Raw genomic sequence first — 27,807 nt, forward strand, 5'->3', positions numbered from 1 at the left:
CATAAATATTCAAATACTCATTTGAACTGTGAAGGGGATTCATGTATAAATTAATCATGATAAAATTACTATTAGTCTGTTTTAATTGTTAACCTCCTCTTCCACAAGATACAATTACATAACGTTTTGTTTGTTTTAAATAAATTTACATCGTCAAATGTCATTTCCATTTCTAAAAAAATGGTACTCAGTGACTGACCACAGGTTGGGGACCAGACTCCAACGATGCAATTCACGAATCTAGGTTGTCACATGATAACTGCCACAGTGAGAAACAAGCAAAACAAAATCCTGCTACTCAAATATATTTTTAATTTTCATATAATGAATACAGCAAAGTTTTACTCCTTCAGGCTTGTAAACATTATTCAAATAGATAAATCACTGATATTAAGCTGATCACAACTCACAAATAAAGCCTGTGATGATAAATATGGCTTTGTCCTGAGGGGTCATAAGTGAAGAAGGTTATGAGCCAGTGATGTAGGTTCTGTTATATAGGCTTTGCCTGAATGTTGACTGTAGTAGATTACAGTTTTGAGTGTTTGTGAGATGATTTCCACACATACAAACTGAAACCAACAGTTGAAATCAATCTGAACAGAGGTGAAGGTTTTGAAAAATGATCAGCAGGGATTTAAACATGTAAAAACAGCGATGTAGTCTGATCCCAAACAGAAGCAGCAGCAGAGGAGTTGTTTTTCAGATGCTGTTAAATCTGCTCTCCTTCCTGTTTCTCTGTTTGTTCTGCAGTTTTACCTCCAGGCTGTTTTTTAAAGCAGAGCTGTTGACCTGCAGCTCTCCGAGGACGTTACATCAGCTGCAGCCTGCTGATGCTTCATACTCCCATCAGTCTCACCATCTTCACACGCTGGAGCCAGGAGATCCTAATATGGGCAAAAGGGGTGGAGCAGCAGTATGTAGCACGAGGGTGTGACACCTGCCAATCTAACAGCTTTGATATCTCCTAATCAGTGAAGTGACATCATTTCCTGACAGCTGATGTTGTGTATAAACTGTAGAGACATTGGAGAAGTTAAAGGTTCACTCATTCACTTCAATACAGTCAGCACCTAGTGGACGTTAGAGGAACTGCAGCTCAACACACTTCAGCTGAGGAGGCTGCTGATTGGTTGCTGTTGGATGTTAATCATATGCTTAATTACATGGCTGCTGTCACAGATTTACAGAGCCCAGTGGTGGGAAGTAAGTACTGAACTTAAGTTTTGGAATTAAGGTTCAGGTCTGTGTTTTATTACTTGTTATTTATATAAGAATCATGGTTGGGCGTCATAACGTTACATATTTAACCTTAAGTTACGTGGGTAAGTTTTAGGAAAATAATCGTGGTTGGGCGTTATTACATCATGCTAGTCACATAGGTTAGGTTTTATAAAATAAAGTAACATAGGTTATGTTTAGGAAAAGAATCATGGTTGGGCATCATCACGTTACGAACTTAATGTTAAGTTATGAAGGTTAGGTTTAGGAAAAAAAAATGGCCGGGCGTCATTACATTAAGTACTTAACCTTAAACCACGTAGGTTAGTCTCCAGACATTAAAGTTACGTACGTAGGTTAGGTTTAGGAAAAAATGGTGGGGTGTCGTCACGTTTCTTACTTAACCTCAAGTCATGTGTGTTGGGTTTCGGAAATTACAGTTATTTAGGTTGGGTTTAGAAAAAGAACCACGGGTGGGCGTCATCACATTACGTTCTTAACCTTAAGTCACGTAGGTTAAGTTTCGTAAAGTTACGAGAGTTGGGCTTCGTCAAAATACTTATTTAACGTAAAGTTACGTAGGTTAGGTTTAGGGGAAAAAATCATGGCTGGGCATTGTCACATTATGTCCTTAACTTTAAATCAAGTAGGTAAGGTTTTGGAAAGTGAAGTTACGTAGGTTAGATTTAGGAAAAGAATTAGGTTGGGCATTGTCACGTTATGTACTTAACATTAAGTTACATAGGTTAGGTTTTAGAAAACAATCAAGGGTGAGTGTCGTCACATTACGTACTTAACCTAAACTCGCGTAGGATAGGTTTAGGAAAAGAATCATGAATGGGCATCATCACAGTACGTACTTAACCTAATGTCACGTAGGTTAGGTTCGGAAAAGTAAAGTTATGTAATTTAGGTTTAGGAAAAAATCATGGTTTGGCGTAGTCATGTTACGTACTTAACCTAAAGTCACACAGGTTAGATTTCCAAAAGTAAAGTTACGGAGGCTAGGTTAAGTAAAACAATAAGGTTGGGTATTGTCATGTTACGTACTCAACATAAAAAGTCACGTGAGTTAGGTTTCGGAAAATAATTATGGTTTGGTGTCGTCATGTTACGTACTTAGCCTAATGTTACATTACACTGTTAGATTTCAGAAAGTGAAGTTATGTAGGTTAGGTTTAGGATAATAGTCATGGTTGAGCGTTGTGACGTACTTGGCGTAAAGTTACATACTTAACAGAACTATGTAACTTAAAATAACAAAGTTCACTTGGTCTCATACGGGACGTGAACACCGGTCTCCAGGGGATACTTGTGTGTTTGTTAGACCCAACCTACCTCCTTAAGAGAACTTTCCTCCCATCAGATCATTGGACATATGACCGCAGCCTTCAAGATTACATGGGTAACGTACAAATTCTGGTGCGTTACATTTCCTGTGTGTACGTACAAAGGGTGCTTGAGAACAGTCTGCATTTTGCCACATCCCCATCATAACTCATGAACCGGGCTGCAGGGAGGCATCACTGGACTGGTGACGAGTGTTTATGAGGTTGTGTGTGTGTGTGTGTGTGTGTGTGTAAATGCCTGAGTGTGTGGATGCATGTGCAAATGTGGTCGTAGCTATTGTGAATTTGCGGGTTTAAAATGAACCATTCAGTGTCAGTTTGCGATGTGACAGGAGTTTGTTTTTGGCGTTGGACACAAACGTTCAGTCCTGTGAAGACGACCTCTACTGTCCATAAAGGTTTTCATGTAACATCAGTTACTCAGACACAGAAGACGTCACCTCAAATCATTTTATTATGTTCATTTTTTTCCACGTTGGGTAACATTTTACTGTTTTTTCTAGAAAACCTCAGTCCGTTGTTCTCTGTGGGTTCCTGCTGTGGTGGGGAGGTGGAGCTTGCTGCTGTGATTGGTCAGCAGGGACACGGCGTGCTGGCGTCCTGCTCCACTGTTAGTCCTTTACTCAGCAGGAACGCTTCCTGCTTCGGTTCGCGCCCGAGGAACTTCCTCAACATCTCGGAGGCGTCCTCGGAGCCGCCAGGCCGCAGGATGAACTTCCTGTAGTCCAGACCCACCTGGAGGACCAATCAGAAGACAGGGTTCAGTGAGTCAACATCTGCTGTGAAGTGGCTCTGTCTGCGTTGTGTTGTCTCTTCAGGCTAACAGTTCCCCTCACTTAGTCTTTGTGCTGAGCTACGCTAAACACAATGTACTTAGCTTCACTCGCTTGTTTCGTTAGTCAGATTTGTTTATGAGTAATCAGCTGATATTTTCATTCCCATCATACATTTCACCTGCTGATTTTATTTTGCCCTCAGCTGTTCTGAGATCTGACCTTTGGGTTCATGATTCCCTCCTGTTTGAAGCGAGCAAAGAACATGTCCATGGAGAACACCTCGCTCCAAAGGTAACCGTAGTACTGAGCATCGTAACCGCCTGCCAGGTGTCCGAAGGTCGCTGGCATGTTAGTCCCTGCAGGGAGAGACAGAGAGGTCAAAGGTCAGAGAGATGAGAGGATGAAAACCTGGTGGCAGGGAGGAAGAAGTCTGAAGGCCTGTTTCTATTAGGTTTAACTGTTTTACAGTTTCTGTACCGAGTGTCACTGACTGTCAAAACCACAAGAAAACTCTTTTCCTTTCAAATTTTATTTCACTGTAAAATTTACTCTCCTGAAAAAAAAAATCAGCTGTTTAATGAGCAGGATTACTAACTGTCATGTCACACAGCCAACAGACTTTTTTTTAAGTCTTGTATTCAGACTAATGTATAATCTGTGTCTGGTAGGGCTGAGCAATATGGACAAAAATTAATTCCTCTGTATTTACAGGCTGACCAGCGATACACGCTATATATCTCTGTAATTTTATATGAAACGGGCAACATGTTTTCAGCCAACAAGTCAAAGCCACATTTGAGATGTCACAAGCAGTTTTATAAAAGCAGACTGTGATCAAAATAAAATGCAAAGACAGAAATTTTATTCCCGTTTGAAAATATACAGCAACAGTTACACCTCTGAATTTTCCCTACAAATACAACATGCTAACGTTATTAGCACAAGCCTGTGGCATTTTACATTGTATAAATGAGCCTAGCAGCTAGCAGAGATTTCGTCTGCTCATATTTCAGCCAGGATAAATCACACACAGTGTGTGGAGGCTTTATTGTCTTCACAATTTATTGTTTCTTATCTGTGAAATTAAAGTTGCAGTGCTTCTGAAGGACTTAAATATTTTTGACACTCAGAAATTGTTCGGTTCTTGAAAAGTGCTTCTGCTCTGCTACAGCTGAAGAGGAAAAATGCTTCAGTCTAGGGCCACTGATTTCCTGAATCGATTCAATATTGATTCAACTGGTGATATTTCAGTTATAACACCAAATTGCCAGAACGTGAAAGAGATTCTCAGAGAGCTAACAATGTAAATTTTAAATGGGATCATTTTTAAAAAGGACTAAATTAAGAGCAGGATTAAAACTGAATATTTTATAACTAAATGTTTCTAGAGCAGCAACAGTAGCATTAAAACAGCAAAGTCAGTAACAAGCGTAGTTGTCGTCAGCTCGTTATCTTCACCTCTCTGTCTCCACCGCCGCATCTTTACTCTGTGTTTGTGCGTGAGCGTGTTGCAGCAGCCCCGACGCTCAGACAGCAGGAGGAGCGGCTGCTGCAGCACGATAATAAATTACACCAAAACATAAAAACAGTGAGCTCACAGTTACAGATAAAAGAACAGGTAACGTTGGAGCTTCTTTTTTTTTTTTTTTTTTAAAGATTTTTTTCTGGGTATTTCTAGCCTTTATTTGACAGGACAGACAAGCGTGTAAGGGGGAGAGAGAGAGGGAGTGACATGCAGCAAAGGGCCACAGGCTGGAGTCGAACCTGGGCTGCTGCGGCAACAGCCTTGTACATGGGGCGCCTGCTCTACCACTAAGCCACCGACGCCCCACGTCAGAGCTTCTTAAGACTACTGTCGTTAATAATTTAGCCCCGTGGCCCGTTTACTAACAGCAACATTAACGGTGTTAAAGCTTCACACATCCCTGTAAAATGTGAATATTAAAAGCTCGATCCCAGATTTTATGAATTGATAACTGGTCATTCAAATGAAGATCGTCTTGAATCAGATGAATCAATTATGTTAACTCAGCCCTACTTTGGTCTTTAAAAGACACACAACCACTGAAAGATAAACAATGTGACATAAATAACAACTTAACAAGGGACGTTATTTCAACCTGAAATGTCAAATTTATTTCTTATTATCTATGGACTTATTTATTATAAAAATCAAATGAATTAAATCAAGAATCCCTCACTGATCAGGCAGGTCACATGGTAGGAGAAACACTGATACAGTTTTGAAGGAACACTTCACCCACAAATGATCATTTGTATAATAATTAGTCACCTCGCGTTCCCTTAAATTCATCAAGAAAACTTTGTTTTTCTCACATGCCCTCACGGTGATGAAGAATCCAAAAACTGAGAAACTTCTTGATGATTATGCGTGTAGTATGATCCAGTTGTACGCTCAGCACTTCACAAACAGACGGCTCTGTCTGAAGAGAAACTGAACTTAAAAATATCTAAACTCTCTTCAAAGCCAGACTCCACTGACAGAAACTTAACGCGGGAGCTGCTGGTTTGCCACTGCCTCCATCAGCTAGTTAGTTCATGTTATCGTGTGACTTTAGGGTTTAAAGGGTTAGTTCAGATTCACATTCAGTGTTCAGAGAGGTAAAATGACTGTTTCTGTCAGTGGAGTCTGGCTTTGAAGAAATCATAATTAGATTCACTCTCAGATTTTCTGTGATGTACTGTTAATGCAACCTGATAAATGAGACTTGGATTACACGAGTGGTGTGAGAGTTTGAAACAGATGTTTTGATATAGCTTTGCTGTTGTTAAACGTGGACCCCACTTACATTAATTCATCAAGAATTTTCACATATTCAACTGAAGACAAGATGAGTAACTGATGAACATACGGTCATTTGGGGGGCTGAAGTGTTCCTTTAATTGCTGTTGGAATATAAAATGTCTCATATAAAAAGCGTCAGATCAGCTTCACTGAACTGTCTGTGGTTTTATTGTAGTTCTGCAAAGTGCCACCAGGTGGAGACCTGAGGGCCTCAGACTGGGGCTGCCACCTGAACATCATCACTGTGACTCATCAACTGGCGTGTGGGAGCCTGCTGATGTTCACAGACTGAGTCGCTGGGCTGACCAGAGGAAAAGGAAGCCTGGTGTGTGTTTGTGTTTTTTTGTGTATGCAGTATGTACAGCGTTTAAAGTGTGACCTGATGAGGCAGGGATCCCCAGGATGTCCTGACAGAGGCGTGCGTACTCCTCTGCGGCGTCCAGCCCCTTCCTGGTGTGCAGAGCCTGATCCACTTTAGCCAGAACGATCTGCCTCAGGTTAAACAGACCTGCGGGAGAGTCACGGTTACCATGGCAACAGTGAGACGAGAACAGCTGTCAGTTAGGGCATCACCTCCACCTCATACGCCCTTTGTAGCATTTATATTTCAAACTCAATACTTTTACTTTGTTGACCGACAGTGCTACTTCCTGTGTGGTACCCACCAGTGTTGGCGAGGCGGGACTTGATGAGTTTGTCGAGCAGCTCGTCAGGGATGGCGCTGCCGGTCTTGTAGTGTTTGGACATCCTCTGCAGGGGCTCCTTCTCCCAAACCCAGTTCTCCAACATCTGAGACGGAGCCTCCACAAAGTCCCGCTCCACGTGAGTCCCGCTGAACATGGCGTAGTCCGCCTGCAAACACACACACGCTCAGAGACCAGCTGACAGGAAGTGTCCAATCACAGTAGTTACCTCCATCATCATGAGTTAATGCATCATTAACTACATCAATTCATGGGGTCACAAAATAATTGTTCAGGACTGGGCATCCACTTTACAGGAGCTGAACTGCGTCCATATCAGAGTTCTGTCTGAGGAGGAGGAGGACGAGGATGGAGAAGAAGATGGGGGAGGATGATACCAAAAAATTTCCCAGTGTGAATCAATTTATTTTCATTAAGAATAAGAAAATGGTTGTGGGGCCAGATTTGGCCCACGGGCCGAAGTTGAGTATCACTGCTGTTAACTGTTTACATTCAAAGCGTGACAGGTGAGGGTCGAGTTAAGACTCTCCAGAGACGACACCATGTAGAGTTGCAGCCTCTGGTTCATCAGCTGACCTGAGCGCAGAGTTGATGCATGACGTGTCCGAACTCGTGGAAGTACGTCTCCACCTCGTCGTGCTGCAGCAGCGACGGAGCGTCGGCCGTCGGCTTGCTGAAGTTGGCCACCATCGCGGCCACCGACATCTGACGCCTGCCGTCAGACAGCAGACATCCAGGCTGCAGGCCGAAGCAGGCGGCGTGACCGTACTTCCCCTCCCTGCAGGGGACAGGTGAGAGAGGGGACACTGGACACTCACATCTCCACATTTACCCAAAATGAACACAGAGCTCTCTGCCGCCGTGTTGCCCCACCAGCGGAGCCTCACCTGGGGTAGAGGTCGAGGTAGAACTGGCCGATCACCTGCCCACTGCTGCGGTCCGTCACACAGTACAGAGAGACGTCAGGGTGCCACACAGCGGCTCCCTGCACCTGCTCAAAGGACAGACCCAGCAGCTCCTGGTAGATGTCCAGCAGACCCTGAGTCACCACCTCCATGGGAAAATACTCCTTCAACTGGTTCTGATCCACTGCGTACTGAGTCTCCTCCACCTGAGAGGAAGAGGAGGAGGAAGAGGAGGAAATCAATAAAGTAAAAGTTCAACTTGGAGATTTGAATCATCAGTTAGAGACCTGTCAGTCCACTGAGACTGCGTCAAGACGAGCAGTCTGGGTTTTTGTGCAGTGCACTTCTGGAGACGTCTTGGTTTGTGGTGGGCGAAAAATCAAACCGCATAATATCACCATATTTTGCGTGGCAATACTGGATCAATACACCAACACCAAGGATCAATTTTTATATCATACATTCATATTGTGAATGCAAATCAAACTTCATGTAGCCTCCTGCAATAATAAAATGTCTTGCTTTTTCAGGTCACTAGATACAATTTGCTGCAGTAAAAATGACTGAAGTGAGATGAACAGATGAAGAACGTCTTGTTTGATATAACAGATGTTGACTGAGTTCAAGGAACTCACCTGCAGATGTTATAAGATGATGAATCACAATACGTTATCACAATACTCGTCGCACAACGTTTAAAATTGAAATAATATTGTATCGAGAATCAAGTACAGTTTATGTGTTGTGTTGATTTTTATTTTTTGGTTTAGAGAGTCCCCCCCCAAATCAAACATACATACTTTTCCTCTCACCTGTAGTGCTGTTCATAAATCCAGGTTTGTGGTGTGAGTTGGTGAGTGTTGGAGATATCGGCCGGAGAGATGTCTGCCTTCTCTCCAATGTAATGGACCTAGAGGACACTCCAAAAATAAAATTAAATAAAAATACATTTGAAAAACTCAACATCAATTTGTCTTTCCAGAAATCCACAGACCTTGTTGTGAGCAGTTTCATGTAGGAACTATTTTCCATCTCCTCAACTACACCTGCCAACGGTATCACTGCTCAAAAGAAAGCGTGCATCGACTCATGGACAAGCGGCTCATGCTCGCGCTGAGCTGTAACGGTCGCTAGCTCAGTGGTACTAGATGAGTTCGCAGTAGATGCACGCTTCCTTGTGCACAGTGATTCAGTTGGTGGGTGTAGTTTAGTAGAAAGAAAATAGTTCCTACATGAAACTGCTCACAACAAGGTCTGTGGATTATCTCGACTAACCAGGTCATGATTTCTGCAAAGAGACGCTGATGTTAAATTTTTCAAACAGATTTTTTTGGAGTGCCGTCCACTTCCGTCATCTTGAAGAGAAGGCAGACATCTCTACGGCTGATATCGCCAACGCTCTGCAACTCACACAAAAACTATCTAGACTGATGAACAGCTCCACAGGCCAGAGGAAAAAGGTGATGTTAGATTTTGGGGTGAACTGTCCCTTTACATTTGGTGTTGTCTTTGTAGATGTCCCTGTAGCAGCTCTTCTCCCAGGCGTGCAGCTCTTACCTGAGTCATGAAGTAGCGGGTGTCCCAGGCGTGCAGCTCTCCTCTGAAAGGCAGATTTCTCTTCTGACACTCCTTCTCCTTCAGTTTGAGGATGACCGAGCGCTCCTCATCACCCAGAGGCTTCAGCTTACGAGCCAGCTCCTCTGAAACACACCACAGAGAGAGGAGGAGTCAGGAGAGGAGTTCCCTCTGAAGGTAACCAGTCACCTGTTTGTGATCTACAGAGGAAGAGTTTATTCTCAAACCTTAAATTAAACAAAATACCACCAGTTCATGTGAGATCATTTCTGTCCAAACACTGAAGCATCTTGTTCCACACGTCTCTCTGCAGGTAATCGGAGCACACAGGTATAGCTTCACTCACCCAGGAAGCTGGCCACCTTCTTCCCAGACTTGGCCATGTTCATCTCTAGGACGAAATCAGCGTGTGTGGTGAAGCCGAGCAGCGAGCTCTTCTGAGCCCGCAGCTCCACCAGCTCCTTCAGGATGGCCGAATTCTCCTGCAGACACACACAGGACGTTCAGGTAAGGAACTCTGGATCCGTACCGTTTGGACCTTTCATGGATGGTTCCAGTTTATCGCTCCAGTTTCTCAACCAGTCAGACTAGTTCTTACTGACGTCACCGTGTTCCCACTTCTCACATGTTAAAGGTATAATATGTAGTTTTTCCATATAAAAATGTCTAAAAACGACTAAACCAATATTATATATTTTGTTTAGTTGTGTACTTTGATTATCAGAAATGTTTCCAACAATTTTTCAAACCCAGATAAATATGAAATATTAATAAAAGTTACGGACCGTGTCATTGGGTCGCATGTCAATGGCGATGTAACTCCAGTTACCATAGCCATTAAATGAAGGAGAAGAAGAAGAAGCAGACCAGATGAGACGTCAGAGAGTGAACATTACTGTTGCTAGGCTAAGCTAACTCGTCATGGATCATGGTTATGCACTGACGGTTGCTGCACCTTCTGACACCGAAGCTGTCCCAGTAAACAAGCCGGTAAAACGGAAACGTACGGGTCAACCAAGCGATCCCAAAAGAATTTGGGATAAGAAGAGAGCTAAATCAAGGATAAATATCGGTGTGGCCTTTCCGAGATGGAGGGAGCTTCATGAAAATCTAGGACTACAATTCGACGCCGACCTCGCGTGTGTTCTACTAGACAGGTAAGCAAACATCTGGCTGATGTTATCGAAATATTAATCATTTCCACCAGTGTATTGCAAGCATTTCTCTGCTGTTGAAGCTCGCTCTGCCAAAAAAAAAACTGCCCCGGTCGGTTTCGGTTTCACGGAGTGAGGAACGTCAGATCTGTATCTGTTATATGACTACAACTCCCATGATCCCACACTACTTCGTGACGTCATCCAACTCCGTCTTCTGTCACTGTTTTGGTTTGAGACCCATAGCGGCAGAAAATTACATATTGCACGTTTGCCTTGTTGGGTACATTTTTGTAATGACTGAGAGAAATGATGGACAAAACAAATAAAATAAGTTGGTATAAATTGGATTTATCCTTTAACTGAAACAGTGTTGAACATAGCTGTGAACATAAAACCAGAATTACTGCCCTACTGTTACTGTTGTATGACTCCGCCCACCAGTCCACCCTGTGGTTGTATGACTCCGCCCACCAGTCCACCCTGTGGCTGTATGACTCCTCCCACCAGTCCACCCTGAGGTTGTATGACTCCGCCCACCAGTCCACCCTGTGGTTGTATGACTCCGCCCACCAGTCCAGTGTCTCTGACAGTCTCCATCCATGTCAGTGAAAACATGGATGCTTCACACACAGAAGATCTATACAATCAGCACAGTTTCAAGATTAGAGTCACCAATTCAGTATCTGACCAAATGTCTCCCCTTCTGTTCCTGAGATATGACGCTGAGTAACAGGCAGAAAAGTGTTTTTGCAGAATATTATGAAACAAGGTCAGAGTGGACGGGACGATGACTGCAAACTTTTTTTCAGTCTGTGTCCTGTATAAAATTCTGAGGTTTTTGTGGGCCTGTGAACGCAGCACGGGCGGAGCTCTCTGTGACTTCTTATTTTCCTCAGCAGCAGCTTGCGACTCGCTGGGTGAATAATTGATCTGTTGATCCGTTCAGAGCTGATCAGATCAGATAGATGGATCAGAGGAGCAGCTGCTGCGAGTGACCCAGCAGAATGAACAGTTAAGTTTCACTTTGATGGCGCCTGATGTTCTGCTGCTCCATCTGTACCCAGAGTGCAGTCTGCGCTCCGGCAGTGTGGTGCTATAAAACTGAATGGTTTATATATTCCAACAGTGCTCCTAATGAACGGTCCAGCTCCAGCAGATGTTTTAGTCGTGGCGGGCTGCCAGAAATAAATGATTGTGTGGGAAACCCTGGACAAGGTCACAGTGACCTCGACCTTTGACCTGTGGACACCAAAATCTAAACAGTTCATCGATGAGTCCAAGTGGCCGTTTGTTTCACAACAACAGGACAGACAGACAACCCGAAAACATAAAGCCTCTGGCCACGGGCACTGCAGATTCATGTCTCAATAATTTCAGACTTTATTCTCTAATAGTGAAACATGCTCTTTGCAAGTTTCCCAGATCTCAATGTGACATCTTCAAACTGCTTTCTGTGTTCGACCAACATCCCCAAACCCCAAAATATTCAGTTTACTAAAATATACGACGACGAGATATAACAGCAATATGGGTGGGGGGAAACTACATACCCCTACTACACCCTCCAGAACCCTCTGATCAACAGACACTGGTCTCCTAACTGGAGCCAAAATAAATCTGCTGAAGGTGCATTCAGTCATTATGGCAGCACTCTCTGGAACAAACTGCCTGATCATCTGAGATTTGATTATCAGTAATCGTTTTGTCATCAAATCGTTACCCTCTGAATCATAATCAAATCCAGAGGTGCCTGGAAATCCCCACGCCTAAACAGTCCTCACATTTCAGCAGCTGGAAGAAACATTTGGTGAGAAATACCTTAACCAACCAATCTGAGATTGATCACTAAAAGAGTTTTCTGTCAATCAGCTAATCAATTAATGGACTAATAATTTCAGCCCTAATATGGACTTTCAGAAAATATTAAAACATGCACCTGTAATGTAATCCACCAGATCTAATCATAATACTATGACTTTACACTCATGATATCCTGTCTTCTATTTCCTGTAAAATAAAGATTTTATTCTTTAAACACTGATTTTTTTTTTCCTGAAACCATTACAACCTTGTTATCTCTCAGTTTCCTCAGACAGCCGCCCACATACTGCAGCTAGAAGACAATTTCCAGGGTTCAATGGTTTATATTTCTCACTTTAGCTCCACGCTAACAGAAACAGTCGGAGGTTTCTAATAACATCCGAAATCTGTCCCAAATGTTCACAGTGATTACAGTAAAGGAACAACCTGACAGTAACCTGAGGGGTAAAAACTACACAGTACCACTGAAATATATTTGTCTTTGTTTTATTAGATTCACATTTGTATCTCCTGAATCCTCACTGTGAAATAAAATCCAAACACTGATCTATAAATACCTCCACCTCTTCCTGGTGATCAGTTCAGCTCTGAATACAAACGTCCTTTGCTCAGATCGTTGTGGTAAAGAAAGAAAATCCTGCACTAACTGTTTAATTGTATAAAAGACTGTTTGTAGCCGAGTCCATGACAGACGTTTGTTTACTTCCTGTCTCACCTCTTTGCAGCGGGAGTTGAAGGCCTCCTCCAGCTTCCTGCGGGTTTCTGGGACGAAGCATTTCTTCATGGTGGGGAAGTAATGAGGATACTTCAGCGTAACCTTCAGCTTCTCTCCATCCTTCTCCAGAGAGCTCAGGAAGTCCTCAGGGAGGCCGCCTGAAACCAACACCGCCGCCACAAAAGTTAATACACACAGGGAGAGAGGAAGACCAGGTGAGACGGAGGGAAAGGTCAGAGAGAGAAAGACCAGGTGAGATGGAGGGAAAGGTCAGAGAGAGAAAGACCAGGTGAGACGGAAGGAAAGGTCAGAGAGAGAAAGACCAGGTGAGACGGAAAGAAAGGTCAGAGAGAGGACAACCAGGTGAGACGGAGAGAAAAGTCAGACAGAGGAAGAACAGGTGAGATGGAGGGAAAGATCAGAGAGAGAAAGACCAGGTGAGATGGAGGGAAAGGTCAGAGAGAGAAAGACCAGGTGAGATGGAGGGAAAGGTCAGAGAGAGGAAGACCAGGTGAGATGGAGGGAAAGGTCAGAGAGAGAAAGACCAGGTGAGATGGAGGGAAAGGTCAGAGAGAGGAAGACCAGGTGAGACGGAGAGAAAAGTCAGACAGAGGAAGAACAGGTGAGATGGAGGGAAAGATCAGAGAGAGGAAGAACAGGTGAGATGGAAGGAAAGGTCAGAGAGAGTAAGACCAGGTGAGACAGAAGGAAAGGTCAGAGAGAGGAAGACCAGGTGAGACGGAGGGAAAGGTCAGAGAGAGGACAACCAGGTGAGACGGAGGGAAAAGTCAGACAGAGGAAGAACAGGTGAGATGGAGGGAAAGATCAGAGAGAGGAAGAACAGGTGAGATGGAAGGAAAGGTCAGAGAGAGGACAACCAGGTGAGACGGAGGGAAAGGTCAGAGAGAGGACAACCAGGTGAGACGGAGGGAAAGGTCAGAGAGAGGAAGACCAGGTGAGACGGAGGGAAAGGTCAGAGAGAGGAAGAACAGGTGAGATGGAGGGAAAGATCAGAGAGAGGAAGAACAGGTGAGATGGAAGGAAAGGTCAGAGAGAGGAAGACCAGGTGAGACGGAGGGAAAGGTCAGAGAGAGGACAACCAGGTGAGACGGAGGGAAAGGTCAGACAGAGGAAGAACAGGTGAGATGGAGGGAAAGATCAGAGAGAGGAAGAACAGGTGAGATGGAAAGAAAGGTCAGAGAGAGGACAACCAGGTGAGACGGAGAGAAAAGTCAGACAGAGGAAGAACAGGTGAGATGGAGGGAAAGATCAGAGAGAGGAAGAACAGGTGAGATGGAAGGAAAGGTCAGAGAGAGTAAGACCAGGTGAGACAAAAGGAAAGGTCAGAGAGAGGAAGACCAGGTGAGACAGAAGGAAAGGTCAGAGAGAGGAAGACCAGGTGAGACGGAGGGAAAGGTCAGAGAGAGGACAACCAGGTGAGACGGAGGGAAAGGTCAGAGAGAGGAAGAACAGGTGAGACGGAGGGAAAAGTCAGACAGAGGAAGAACAGGTGAGATGGAGGGAAAGATCAGAGAGAGGAAGAACAGGTGAGATGGAAGGAAAGGTCAGAGAGAGGAAGGCCAGGTGAGACGGAGGGAAAGGTCAGAGAGAGGACAACCAGGTGAGACGGAGGGAAAGGTCAGACAGAGGAAGAACAGGTAAGATGGAAGGAAAGGTCAGAGAGAGGAAGACCAGGTGAGACGGGCTGAAGGGTCAGAGAGAGGAAGAACAGGTGAGATGGAGGGAAAGGTCAGAGAGAGGAAGAACAGGTGAGATGGAAGCAAAGGTCAGAGAGAGGAAGACCAGGTGAGATGGAAGCAAAGGTCAGAGAGAGGAAGACCAGGTAAGATGGAAGGAAAGGTCAGAGAGAGGAAGACCAGGTGAGACGGACTGAAGGGTCAGAGAAAGGAAGACCAGGTGAGATGGGCTGAAAGGTTCAAAGAGAGAAAGACCAGGTGAGACGGACTGAAGACCAGGTGAGACGGACTGAAGGGTCAGAGAGAGAAAGACCAGGTGAGATGGGCTGAAAGGTTCAGAGAGAGGAAGACCAGGTGAGACGGGCTGAAGGGTCAGAGAGAGAAAGACCAGGTGAGACGGGCTGAAAGGTCAGAGAGAGGAAGACCAGGTGAGATAGGCTGAAAGGTTCAGAGAGAGGAAGACCAGGTGAGACGGACTGAAGGGTTCAGAGAGAGGAAGACCAGGTGAGCAGGATTGAGGGTTCATGTGTGCAGGGGGAAAGGCGTAAGTTTGGTTTTCGTACACATTGTTTGTGACCCCAGAAGAGACAGACCGAAGGTTCAGGACTCACCCAGCTCGTCTCTGGTGAAGGACAGACTGGTCATGTCTTCGTTCAAGTTCTTGTTGAAATCGATGCACAGGTTGCTCAGCTTCTTCTTGATGGTCTTGATCTCCTGTTACAACAGAGTGAAGGTCAGAAACAAATACCTGTTATCTAATACTGTGAGAGTAAAGTGATCATTAGCACGGTGAGAACAGCTCAGAGGGGCACAGATAGGTTTACTTTTCTGACACTGTTTGTACGGAGACATTTCATTTAACTATGTGACAGAAGTGCAGTGAGCGTCTTTCCTAAAACGGCGCACTGAGTTTGAAATCTTGCTGCATGAGGAATAACTGGAGTCAGCTTGCTTCTTGATGGTCTTGACTGTTACAACAGGTTGAAGGTCAGAAACCTGTGTTAATCTAATACTGTGAGAAGCAGCAGCCACCTCTTGCGTCTCTTTGGGCAGGTGGAGGCCGTTCCTCTTCCCCAGTTTGATCAGTCGCTCCATGTAGCGCTTGGACTCAGGAGTGAGGCTGCTGGGATCCACCTTGTTCTGCAGGCAGAAATAAAAAGACTTCATGAGGACAGGAATTGTTAGATTATTCAGAGTTAGATTTGTTCCATTGACCTTTGTCTGCCCTGAAAGTCAAGCTCCACAACCGTCATCGTGCTCAGTGATCTGTCTCTGTGGCTGCTGGGACTTAATGAACAGGGCGCTTCTTCATGTTGCGTCCCAGCCGCCTCTAAACAAGACGTAACCAGGCCCCCAGCAGCGCCGCTCAGCCTTGCAGCTAATTTTTCCCACTTGTAGTATAATGGCAAAAAAAAAAATCCCTGTTGGCCCAAAAAGCATTTTCCCCACAGACCACCCTCATAAGAGACGTCATTAAAACCGTTAACACACCACCAACTGCACAAACCTCAAGTTTGAGGCTTTCTATGATGTATTTTTGATCCATGGAGGTTTTATGTTTGTAAAACTGGTGGGCGGGCCCAGCGGGAGAAACACTGCTGCACATATTCAGTGTGCCACATGCCGCAGAAGTGAACCCAGGAGCTACAAACTTATTTGGCGTGTGCACCAGGCGAGGCGTTCCATTGGAGTGAATTGGCGCCATCTTGTCATCTGGTATCTATGTGTTAATATACATTTATAGGCGTAACACCAGTCGTTCCTCTGGTGTTGAAATTCAAAATGTGATGCAAATCATGCTGCTGTCACAGTTTTAGAATATTTACTGGAAATATTTTGGCTTCAGGTCACAGAACATTCTCTGAAGGACACCGCAATTCTTCATCTACGTCCACTACGTTCTTTAGATTTTCCGTAACAAACTCAAATCTGTCAATATTCAACCTTTAGATCAGTGTACAGTTCAAATGTCACCAAATCTGGTGTGAAGACCAGTGAACTCTCAGTACTGTCACACAGAGCTCTGATTCAGCACGAAAAAACAGGTCTGAATACGAGCCTGACCTGAGCCCGACCTGAGCCTGACCTGAGCCTGAACTAAGCCTGACCTGAGCCTGACCTGAGCCTGACCTGAGTCCAACCTGAGCCCGACCTGAGCCTGACCTGAGCCCGACCTGAGCCTGACCTGAGCCTGACCTGAGTCCAACCTGAGCCCGACCTGAGCCCGACCTGAGCCTGACCTGAGTCCAACCTGAGCCCGACCTGAGCCTGACCTGAGTCCAACCTGAGCCTGACCTGAGCCCGACCTGAGCCTGACCTGAGTCCAACCTGAGCCCGACCTGAGCCTGACCTGAGCCCGAACTAAGCCTGACCTGAGCCTGACCTGAGTCCAACCTGAGCCCGACCTGAGCCCGACCTGAGCCTGACCTGAGCCTGCCCTGAGCCCGAACTAAGCCTGACCTGAGCCTGACCTGAGCCCGAACTAAGCCTGACCTGAGTCCAACCTGAGTCCGACCTGAGTCCGACCTAAGCCCGACCTGAGTCCAACCTGAGTCCAACCTGAGCCCGACGTGAGGCCAACCTGAGCTCCACCTGAGCCTGACCTCCTCGGTGCATCTAGTGTGCATGGCGGTCCTTGGTGATGTGGCACGCAGATGATGATCACTACTCTTTGCTGCAGCAGCCCCCTCTCTGCTGTTTGTGCACGAGAACTGGCAGTTTCATAAAAAGCAAACAAACAAAAAACCTGGTAAACTGGGGGAACCAAACCTGATTTAAGCCCAGTGGGTCACGCCAGGCAAAGAACTGTCATACCTAATTTAGAGATGGTTTGACAACGACTCACATTTTTAAAAATGTACTGTTTAACACGACTCTGCTTCCTGTGGTCTCATGCTGCCATCTAGTGTCCATTCAGGGTGTAGACTCAGAGAAGGCACGACGTGGCACGACCTTCATCATCACTTCAGGTTGATGATTCTTTGGTTGTGAGTTTACTTCCAAAATTAAGTTGCTCATGATTTATTTTCATTTTCAGGGACTTTGTGAAAACTTTGTCACCATGATGGTAAAACCTGAGAGTTGTGTGTGTTTGGCAGAAGCCAAATGTCCCATCGCTGTGAAAGGGAGAAGAGATGGAAGGAACAAGAAGCTAATGACAGACCTATTAACCAATCATCTTCCCACTCATCCCTCTATCTGCCTGCTGATTGGACAGCTCCTTCAGCTCACCTCCAGAGTGACGATCCTCTGGTAGACGTCCTCCCTCATGCTCATCTCCACGTCGAACTCCGACAGACGCTTGTCGGCCTCCGTGCTCGCTGCTCGCACTTCCTTACAGGAAGAGACGTGCTGCGGAAAGTCCAACATGTTCCTCTGAACTGAGACAGGTGAGGGGCGGGGTCATACAGGTGGGGGGTGGAGTCAGACAGGGATCAGACAGGTGAGGGGCGGGGTCAGACAGAGGAGACAGCACAGCAATGTCACAGTCAGTTTGATGGATTTTTTTGAACATTAACAGGATCGAAGAGAACTAGAGCTGCAACTATAGTTATTATATTTTCATTCTTTATTCATCGACTGACTTTAATATAACATCTTTGATTTATTCTGTAATATGTTAAAAATGACTTCGATCATAAACTGCTGATTTATTCTGATTAACGGCCATAAAGAACAGAACATTTGAGTAAAACTTGGGAGGTGCAGCAGGTAGTAACACACACCTGCACGGTCCTTTTCAGTATCACATAATTTTAAGACTTTGATTTAGCAACTGGGAATTTAGATTTAGTATCTTGAACTTTTAAATCTGAACCTAGTCATTTGAAATTAGCATCTTATTATGTCACACGTTTGATTCAGTATCTCACAACTTTGTCTCAGTAATTTCCAATTATTATTTTGTAATTTTGATTTATTGTTTATTTTGTCTCTTTTTTTGCCATTTTTATTTAATATTTTGTCATTTTTATTACTTTGTAATTTCTTTTTATTTTTTTGTGATTTCGACAATTTTTTTTAATCTTATTTATTTTAATTATTTTGTTATTTTGTCATTTTTATTATTTATATTGTTGTTCTTATTATTTTGAAATCTCAATATACTTTTCAATTTGAATTTTTTTAATTTACAAAGTTGACATTTTTATTTTATCCTTTTTTATTAATTATTTTGCTGTTATTTATTGTTGTGCCATTTTTGTTTACATATTTGGTCATGTCCAATTATTATTTTATTTTTGTTTATTATTTGGTCTTTTTTGTAGTTTCCTTCTTTTGCAATTTTGATTTATTTTGTCATTTTAATTTAGTATTTTTTAAATTTGTTTCAGCATATAATAATTACAATTTGGTATGTAGTGATTTTAATTTAGAATTTACTTTCTAATTCCCATACATTTTGAAAAAGTATTTATTAATTTCGACTTTTCTTTTTTTACATTACATGATATTTGCTCCCATAAAAGAGCCAGCACTAATTTTCCCTCTCACAGGCTGGCGCTCATCAACAGTCATGACTTTCACAGTGATGAGAGTTGGTATGAGCTGAAGATAAAGTCGTAGTTTCGGTGTTTCCTCCTGTAGCAGCATGTCGGAGGTGTTGTCAGGTTTTCAGCTGCCTCCACATAAAAACTCTCCGTCTCTATTGTGGCAGCAGCAGCTGGTTCAGCTGCTTTCTCTCCAAACTGCTGACAAGTCTTTACCATCACATACTGATTGTGCTGACTCAGCTTCACCGCAGCGCTCACAATGGACGAGCAGCCTCACCGTGCTGTCAGGTTCACGCTACGTTTGACCTCTTTACATTCAGGTTCATCGTCCGTCAACTGTACGAGCTGCAGAGATATCTCGAGGCTACCTTTAAATAAAACATTTTTTGATCTCTGCTGGCCCGTGAGAGCAAAGGGACAGTTTGGATCAGTTGAAGTGGGGTCATATGAGCATCAGTGTTTCACCTACAGCAGATGTTGGTCGGCACGCTCCCAGTTTGGAGAAGCAGGCAGGAGTACCACCACATGAGCTCAGAAATGTGCTGCTGTGGACGGGCGCAGCAGGAAAACAGATTTTAGCCACCTTTAAAAAATCTTCATCAGTTTAAGTTCACGCTTTATTCAGAGTATTTTCACTGCTTTACCTCACTGCACATTTATATGTGCTTTTCTCAAAGCCGCCAGACTCCATTGACAAAAACAGTAATTTCAGCTCACTGACCACAGGAGCTGCTGGAGCTGCTGGAGCTGCCTCCATCAGTTAGTTTGTTCTTCCTTATTACCGCTCAGCGATCAGGAAAGCCACCCTGATCACAGAGGACCCTTCTCACCCCCTCCACCACTCCTTCCAGTTACTGCCCTCAGGCAGACGGTACAAAGTCCCAAAGGCCTGGACAAACATCTACGAGAGTCCTTCATTTCCTGTGCAGTAACCACCCTGAACAATCTAAAATACACACGACACATTAACCAGCTTTTATCAGCTGCTGTTTGAACAGTCTCTTTTAATGTGCCTGTACCATGTGTGTTTTAAATGTTAATCATGTACTGTTGAGCCTTGTCAAAGGAGAGTTTGTCTGTCTGTCAGACAATAATCTATCTATCTATCTATCTATCTGACTGATCGAAGCAGCTGCAGACCAGCAGCTTCTGTGTTAAGCGTTGTTAAATTACTGTTTTTCTCAGTGGAGTCTGGCTTTGAAGAGAGCCATGTACCGGCTTCAGTTTCCTGTCAGAATGGCTGCCTGATGGCGAGCTGAAAATACTTTCAATATAGTGTACACTTATAGTGATACTGATATATTCAGGTGGCTACGATATGTTTGGTTGCTGACCCTGTCCACAGCAGCACATTGCTTAACTTCTGTGTCAGTACACCTGTCTCCTTCTCTAAACTGGGGTGTACTGACTGACGTGTACTGTAGGTAACACACTGACTGTGCTTAAGTAGCTCATACAACCTCACTTCACAAGATCCAAACTCACTTTTTCATGTTTAATATACTTCCTCATGTTCGGACTCAAACAGTGAATGTATCTTCTACCCCGTGCTGTGTCGGCATCTCCAGCCTGATGTCTCTTCTTCCTCCGTCATCATTAAAAACACATCAGTGAGCCACATCGTGTCGCTGGGTCACATGTTCCTTCATCACCATCAGCACACACACTGTAGTTTATATTATACACTGTCCTGCTGACACTAATATTCACTAGCGCGCCAACTGTGGATTCATCCGCCACTGAAAATCGTCCCCAACAAAGTCGCTAGCTGTGTCTCAGTTCAGAGGCTGCAGCCTTCGAAAGCTGTGTCTGAAAACCGATTGCGTCACATCTGCGTGACCAAGGCCGTCCCATTCAAAAGTTCCTTCCAATGCGGCCAAGAAATGCAGCCTTCTTTCCCAGAATCTGGAGGATGCAACGAATGAATTCTTCAGCCTATCCCAAGATGCACTGCGCTCCGGTGACTGATAGTGATAGCTGTTAGTTAACTGAACTGTTGTTAACATTACTATGAGCTAAAAGCACACAGCTTAAACAATCTTAATTTAAGTATTAAATAAAGAACATATATATAATGACAATCTGTGGGTCCATGATTTAGGGCTAACTGACTTACTAGCTTACTCCTTCTTCTGTTAAGTGCAGCTAGGTAACAGGAACCCCAACAAGTCAGGGCGAGAACAAGTGGAGATGCAACCAGGAAATCCTCCACAATCCAGACCGTCCCATTTCAGAGACTGTTCAGTTTGGCTGATGCGCTCTTCAGAGGACGTGGCTGACGTCGATCGTGAAGACCGCATCCTTTAAAGGCTGCAGCCCCTGAGCTGAGACACAGCTATAGTTTCCACCTGTTAGTCTGATAAAAAAAAAAGTGAGCAGCTGTTTGAAGAAATAACTGATCAAACTATAGATTGTGTAGATGTTTTAACAATGACTGATCAGTGAATGTTGAGAGAATCACCTGATTGGTTGGTTTTTAACTAACTTGAACTAACTTGTTCAGGTGTTAGACATGATGTCAGCACATAACCAGTTTTTTAAATTATCGTCCCTTAGTCATTTAATTATTTTCAGTTTTAGACAGTTTGTTTTTATTGATATTTATTCTTTGTTGTATTTTTGTCTGTTTTAAATCTCTCTTGGTTGGTGCATTCAAGGACACTCCAACATCTGAGATATAAGAATTTAAATATCTTCAATATTTAAGCGTTAATATGTTGGCTTATTGTTTATCTGCCAAATTTAACTTTCTAACAGCCGCAGCAGATTATGAAGTCTCAGATATCACAGTGTCCTTGAACACACTGCCGAGAACAGTCCCTGCTCCTCACGACAATGTGACTTTACCTCAAATTAAACTTTATTAAACATGTCCTGTGATGGATTCTCACATCTGAAAGTTCATTTTCATAAAGTGAAACTGAGACCAGACGGCTGGCTCAACAGAAGAATTCTAGAAACTGAAGCATGATTTAGAAAATCAGAAGCAGAGATGTAAAATAATGTAAACAATTCGTACCGTTTAAGTAAAATATTGTGTGGAACAAGTTTATATGATAACTTATATATAACTTGATATGTTTCATTCATCTCTTTCACTCTTGTGAAAAAGTCTAACTGATTCTGAATCATGATTGTTTGTTTTTTATCATCAGAACACGAGGTCTCGGCAGCTTCAGCGTCAGGGGAGGAAGGCTGCTGATTGGTGGACACTGACCGGTGTACTCGACCTCCACGTCAGCGAGCGCCTTCAGCGTGTTCTCGAAGGTGACGCTGTCCAGGTCCAGCGCCCCCACGCTGTCGTAAACCATCTTGGTGCTGGCGATGAGCTCGTCGGAGAGCTGCTCGATCTGCTTGGGGTTCAGGTCCCAACGCAGCCGGTTCTCAGAGCAGACCGGCACCTGGCTGCCAAACACCACCTCACCTGGAACAGCAGAGGACGGGACGGGACGGGACATCACAGGCACAAGGCATGATGGGAAACAACAAGACAGGTCAGTGATGAAGAAGTACTCATATCTTTTAGCAAGTAAAAGTACTGATACCACCACACTGTAAAAACACTCTGTCATGAGGAAATGGAAATGTTAAATTATGTGAGTATAAAATGTAGTTAAAGTATTAAAGTATCAAACTGTGACACTATCATACACCAAAACATTAAACCACTGACAGGTGGAGTGAGTACCATCGATCATTTCATAACAGTGCAATGTTCCGTACATACGAACACATCCGTCTAACACAAGTCTCTGTTCATAATCTACCAACTCATACAAAGTCTACATCCAAAACATGGAGCACTCTGAGCACTCTCAGTTATACACACAGGATGTACTGTTTGTATTCATGTGTGTTGCTCTGCATACTGTCTCTGCCCCCATTCCTGATTAGTTAAACATATTCCTGCATCTTCAGATATTACACATCTCTCAAGAGCTGGATATACACTAGTCAATGTTAGCATCGGCCTCAACCGTGACAGTTTTCTCTCCACAGGAAGATCATGTGGAAACTTTTAGCTCTGCGCTCATTCCACTGATACACTGGACTCCCCTGAAAGTACAGCCCATCATATGAATCTTATCAAAACTATTAAACTACCATGAAACTTCAATTAAACACCCTGGGCCCTATTTAGATGGTCTAAAACACGAAGTGCCAGGTGTGCGGCGCATGGGCGTGTCCCAGTCACTTGCTAGTTAGTCAGCGTGTTTTCAGACTGTGCGCCATGGCGGAGAGTCTAAAAGGGTTGGACTTAGTCTGTGAAGTAGTCATGGGTGTGTTTTGGGCGTATCATTCAATAAGCCAATCAGAGTGTCACCTCTCATTCCCTTTAAAAGAGGCGCGATTGGAGCGCATGGCGGAGAGCTAGTTAGCTGGCGGACCTGCCAACCATAGGCATCATTTAGGTATGGCGAGGTACGGCAGCTGCCATACCTTGGAATCGGGAGGAAAAAGAGAGAGACGTTCTGTAGTCATCTTACTTGTGTCATGGATGTATTAAAAGACGTGTGTGTGAAACAGTGCAGTGTTTACTCCTGAGGCGCACTGGCTGGTTGTTTTCATTGCATTGCACTTAAAGAGGTCAATAATATGCTCATCAGTGAATACCAGTGTTAGTGAATCAAATTGTTCGCCACTTCGCTCCTCCGCGAGTTACGAGTTATGTGAGTTATCTGTGTGTTGTAAAAGCATTTTGCTCTGCTGCTGTAGACAGCCTGTCTAAATGATGTCTTGAGGCCTGTCTGATTGTATGTGGCGTTTATTTCTTCATGTCGGCACGTTAAGCTTGTATTTTCGGTCTCTGGAGACACTCCAATAAAGTCGCCTATACAGTCTTCTACCAAATGGCCTTTGTTTTACTGTGTTTCATACACCTGGCCCCTTGGTTATCTTCTACAGATGAGCTTGTAATTAATTTATTTTCTGTGAAGTTAAACACATGACTAATGATAATTAAACGTCCGCTCGCTGTCCGTGGTGCTGAAATCTGATTAATGACTGACCATTAAGACGTGTTTCCGATAAATATTTTAATGTGCACAATAATAGCCTTTCACATTGTAATCATATTTTTATTTGTTATCTTTTGCATATGTGTGGCTGCTCCGTGTGTGTCTGAGCAGAGTGCATGCGTGTTGTGCACCCGCCTAGAGACGCATATTACTAACTTGTTTAACAGCGAAATACTGCGCCGTTGACTTTAGACCAGGTTTTTGTTTGTCTAAAACTAACTAGCAATGTGCCATGACTGCGCCTGACCACTCCTCATTTTTAGACCACCACACCCAGAGAAGCACAAGTTCATTTGCTAGTTAGACGACGATGGCGCAGGGAGTGAAAATGACAACTGCGCTTGCATCTAAATAGCAATGACACTTGCGACATGGATTATGCGCCCTCCTCCGTCAGCTTTAGACCATCTATACAGGGCCCCCAGTCTCTTTTACTGGCCCGGTGTGACTACACATTTTGACAAATAAAGGCCCGTCTCAATTAGAGGCCTGGTCTGGCTGCCAAACAGTTCATTTTTAATAGAAGTTCTTCGGATGTATGAAACCAAGTTGTTGGCTACCTCAGATTATGTGTCCATTCCTCAATTACCCTGTAAGTCATTCATTTTCCTTCAGTCCGTAAGGGTCCTCAGGTCAAAAGAATCAAAAATTGTTTTGGTACGTTGGGTGCTGTAACTCTCTCTGATGCTCTGAGACCAAATGAATGATTCATAATTTGTGTGAAAGGAATTAAAGGCCTGTCCCATGTAGACGCATGACCGCTGTTATAGGCCCACTGATTTCAGTGATTTCAGCAAATAACAGCCCGGGCTATTCATTAAAGTTTTACAGTAGTTACAAACTAGTCTCGTCAATCTGTGGTTTGACCCGGGGGAAATTGCAATAGAAATCATTTTAAGTTTTTTGTGATCTCTTGGGTCGTCCAAACATATTAAAAATGAACATTATATACTAAGTGAATCAAGGTAAATTCAGGACTTAAAATGTGGGGCCATTATGTCTCAGCATCACGGTGCACATCTCTGCTTCTGAACATGATAGTTTCATATCATTTATAAATAAACATTAGTTTTTTAGGATGCTCTTTCACATATAACCATCAGATATGACCTGTGTCAGTGCACCTGTACCCCAAAATGACCTTTTTTGGAATCCAAACAGTCAGCAGTCAGTAAAATTAGGCTATAAAGCAAATTATCATTCGGCTTCCTGCACATACAGATTTATTTGTCCATGAAAACCATGATGCATATCCTCAGACTGAGACCTTAACTGAGACCAAACCTGAAACGTGCCTTGACTTTTTATTCTTTGGTTGAACTGTTGGAGCCACTGAAGGTTGATGTCTGTGACTGAGCTGCCACTTGGGAAGAGTTATGTGGAAATATCATCTGGAGATAAACAGATTTTTATAATACCAAACTAGAACTTGCCACCAGGTGGTACAAGTTGGGGAAAATTCTGACCTGGACCCATAAATCACCGATTTCCCAAAATGTTTTCCACCTTAACAAATACAAGTTTCCACTGTCGGCCTGTATGTGTTTCCCGTCCCATCTAAGATGTACAGGATGTCTTTTTCCAGTACATCACTATGAGGCACAGCGTTTCATATTGCTTTTGCAATATATTTAAATTTAAATAAATTGTTAAAAGTGCATGAAAAAAGCAAGATGATGACAATAAGATTAAAGCTGTTGATAGGACAGAACAGAAGCAGTCAGCTCACACACACTCTGTATCTCACGTCAACCCTTCACCTCCCTGCACTACAGTCCCCTGCGTAACTCTCAAACTTACAACCATTGATGATGTTACAGATACGAAACATATATATATAGAATAATATATGCCCAGTGTAGGAGCTGTGGCACAAACTGTAAGTGCAAAACATGATAAATAAATTAGTTGTTATAAAAAGACACCAGATATGTTGGATGTGTGCACATAGACCCTCCACTATTAACATCACTTCACTCAGATCATGTCACTGTAAAATGTTAACTTTGCTTTTGACCTGGAGTTAATCATTTTCCACCAAATCCATGAAGGTATACTTTAAATATATGATGCAGGAGGGCAAAAGAACCAATACAAACTATGAAACATTAATATTTTTACATATACATTTTTGGGTCAGATAACTGGACTAAACACCAATAAAAACATTTGACTTGTGGAGCTTGTGTGAACCCATTAGTCACTTCTCACTTCATCTTACATGTAACACACCAGACTCAACTTTCATTAGGTATTATATGTCACTTTTACACCAGTGACCCGCTAATCCCAGTCTAACCTTTCACCAAACAGTTATAAAAGGGGATAAGTGTGTTTTTCTGGCGGATCAGCAGTGTGCCGAATTCATAAGCAGAATATGAACATTTACAAACTGTACTCAGTTTAGTTAGAGGCGGTGACGTAAGGCGCAGCAGGAGCTTTGAACTTCAAATTGGCAGAGTTTTAAATGGAGTTTGGCGCTTGAGAAGAACTCATTCAGTTAGCTGGGTGAATAAGCAGAGTGAGCTAACGGCTAACATGCTACATAAAACAGGAGAGAGTCAGTGCAGGACTGCGGACACACGAGCCTCTGTCACAACACACCGGCTTCCGTTAGGCTGTTATAAACTGACGTCATAATTCTGATGATTTTTATGGTTAAATCTGAGTAAAGTGTTTCAGGCACGAGCGCCCAGCACCGCAGCTAACACTGCTAACGTTAGCGCCGAGACTGAGGCATCAAAGCTGATTAAACCTGAATGATCACAGGGACAGGCAGGCAGGAAACATGGCGGCGGCCACGCGCATCAAGTTACATAAAAATAATCCAGTCACTTTAGACACATCGGGACAGCACTCACCTGTCGGCCCCATGGTTCAGGTATTGAATGAAGGATCGTTCGCTCCGTGTGGTGAAGTGTCAGGCGGCTGAGTGCAGGACGAATAAAGCCGCCACAGAAGAAGAAGAATTAAACTTCTGCTCACACATTTCAAAATAAAACTCTGCACGAGCAGCATTTTACAGCACGACTGAAAGCACCAGGCTGAAGATCTGACCGAGTGTTATAATGTATTATACAGTGTGTGCAGTATAATATGCAGAGGTGGAAGAAGTTCTCTGAACTTGCAGAAACACTCTGAGACGAGGAAAAGTCCTGCGTTCATAATGTAACGGAGGGAAAAGTACAAAAGCGTCAAATACTTAAAGTACAAAAAGTAAAAGTACTCATAACGCCCAGTGGGTCATTTCCCATCACACTGTTTGTTTATTATATTGCTGTTTGTTTTGTACAGTTTACTTGTTGTACTGATCTGTGTGTTTCTTTTTACCCCCCCTTGTATTCCTTCATGTTTTACTCTGCTGCTGTAATGCTGCAAATTACCCAGTTTCTCTTCTGATGAGATAGAATTGACTTGATTATTATTTTAGTAAAATATTATATACACAAAATAATTTGGCTTGAAAGACTACCCTCTCTTAATATTCTTAAAAACACAGATTTATAATGATAAAAATGAAATATATAAAATAAATGTAGGAAATATAATAAAACTATAAATACTGATCTT

The 27,807-nt window shown here is 43.5% G+C and overlaps 1 protein-coding gene and 1 long non-coding RNA gene across 4 annotated transcripts; one reads left to right on the forward strand and one right to left on the reverse strand.

Moving 5' to 3' along the window:
- Positions 1 to 3,006: 3,006 nt before the first annotated feature.
- Positions 3,007 to 27,205, reverse strand: thop1 (thimet oligopeptidase 1). The gene is made up of 14 exons (XM_049588252.1): positions 27,099 to 27,205; positions 22,437 to 22,643; positions 17,958 to 18,106; positions 15,759 to 15,866; positions 15,338 to 15,440; positions 13,030 to 13,187; positions 9,683 to 9,818; positions 9,319 to 9,461; positions 7,744 to 7,967; positions 7,433 to 7,634; positions 6,818 to 7,004; positions 6,532 to 6,660; positions 3,566 to 3,702; positions 3,007 to 3,305 (listed from the first exon to the last, which is right to left on the reverse strand). The coding sequence occupies exons 1-14, from the start codon at positions 27,109 to 27,111 to the stop codon at positions 3,144 to 3,146; spliced, it is 2,058 nt and encodes a 685-aa protein (XP_049444209.1). The 5' UTR covers positions 27,112 to 27,205; the 3' UTR covers positions 3,007 to 3,143.
- Positions 13,207 to 14,777, forward strand: LOC125896014 (uncharacterized). Of its 3 annotated transcripts, XR_007450233.1 has the most exons (4): positions 13,207 to 13,705; positions 13,965 to 14,354; positions 14,392 to 14,482; positions 14,557 to 14,777. It is a non-coding gene; the product is annotated as an uncharacterized LOC125896014 (long non-coding RNA). The 3 variants fall into 3 exon arrangements; XR_007450231.1 differs by having other exon boundaries at positions 14,392 to 14,777; XR_007450232.1 differs by having other exon boundaries at positions 13,207 to 13,429; positions 14,022 to 14,354; positions 14,392 to 14,777.
- Positions 27,206 to 27,807: the final 602 nt, after the last annotated feature.

This window comes from Epinephelus fuscoguttatus, linkage group LG10, assembly GCF_011397635.1.
Source record: "Epinephelus fuscoguttatus linkage group LG10, E.fuscoguttatus.final_Chr_v1".
Lineage (NCBI taxonomy): Eukaryota > Metazoa > Chordata > Actinopteri > Perciformes > Serranidae > Epinephelus > Epinephelus fuscoguttatus.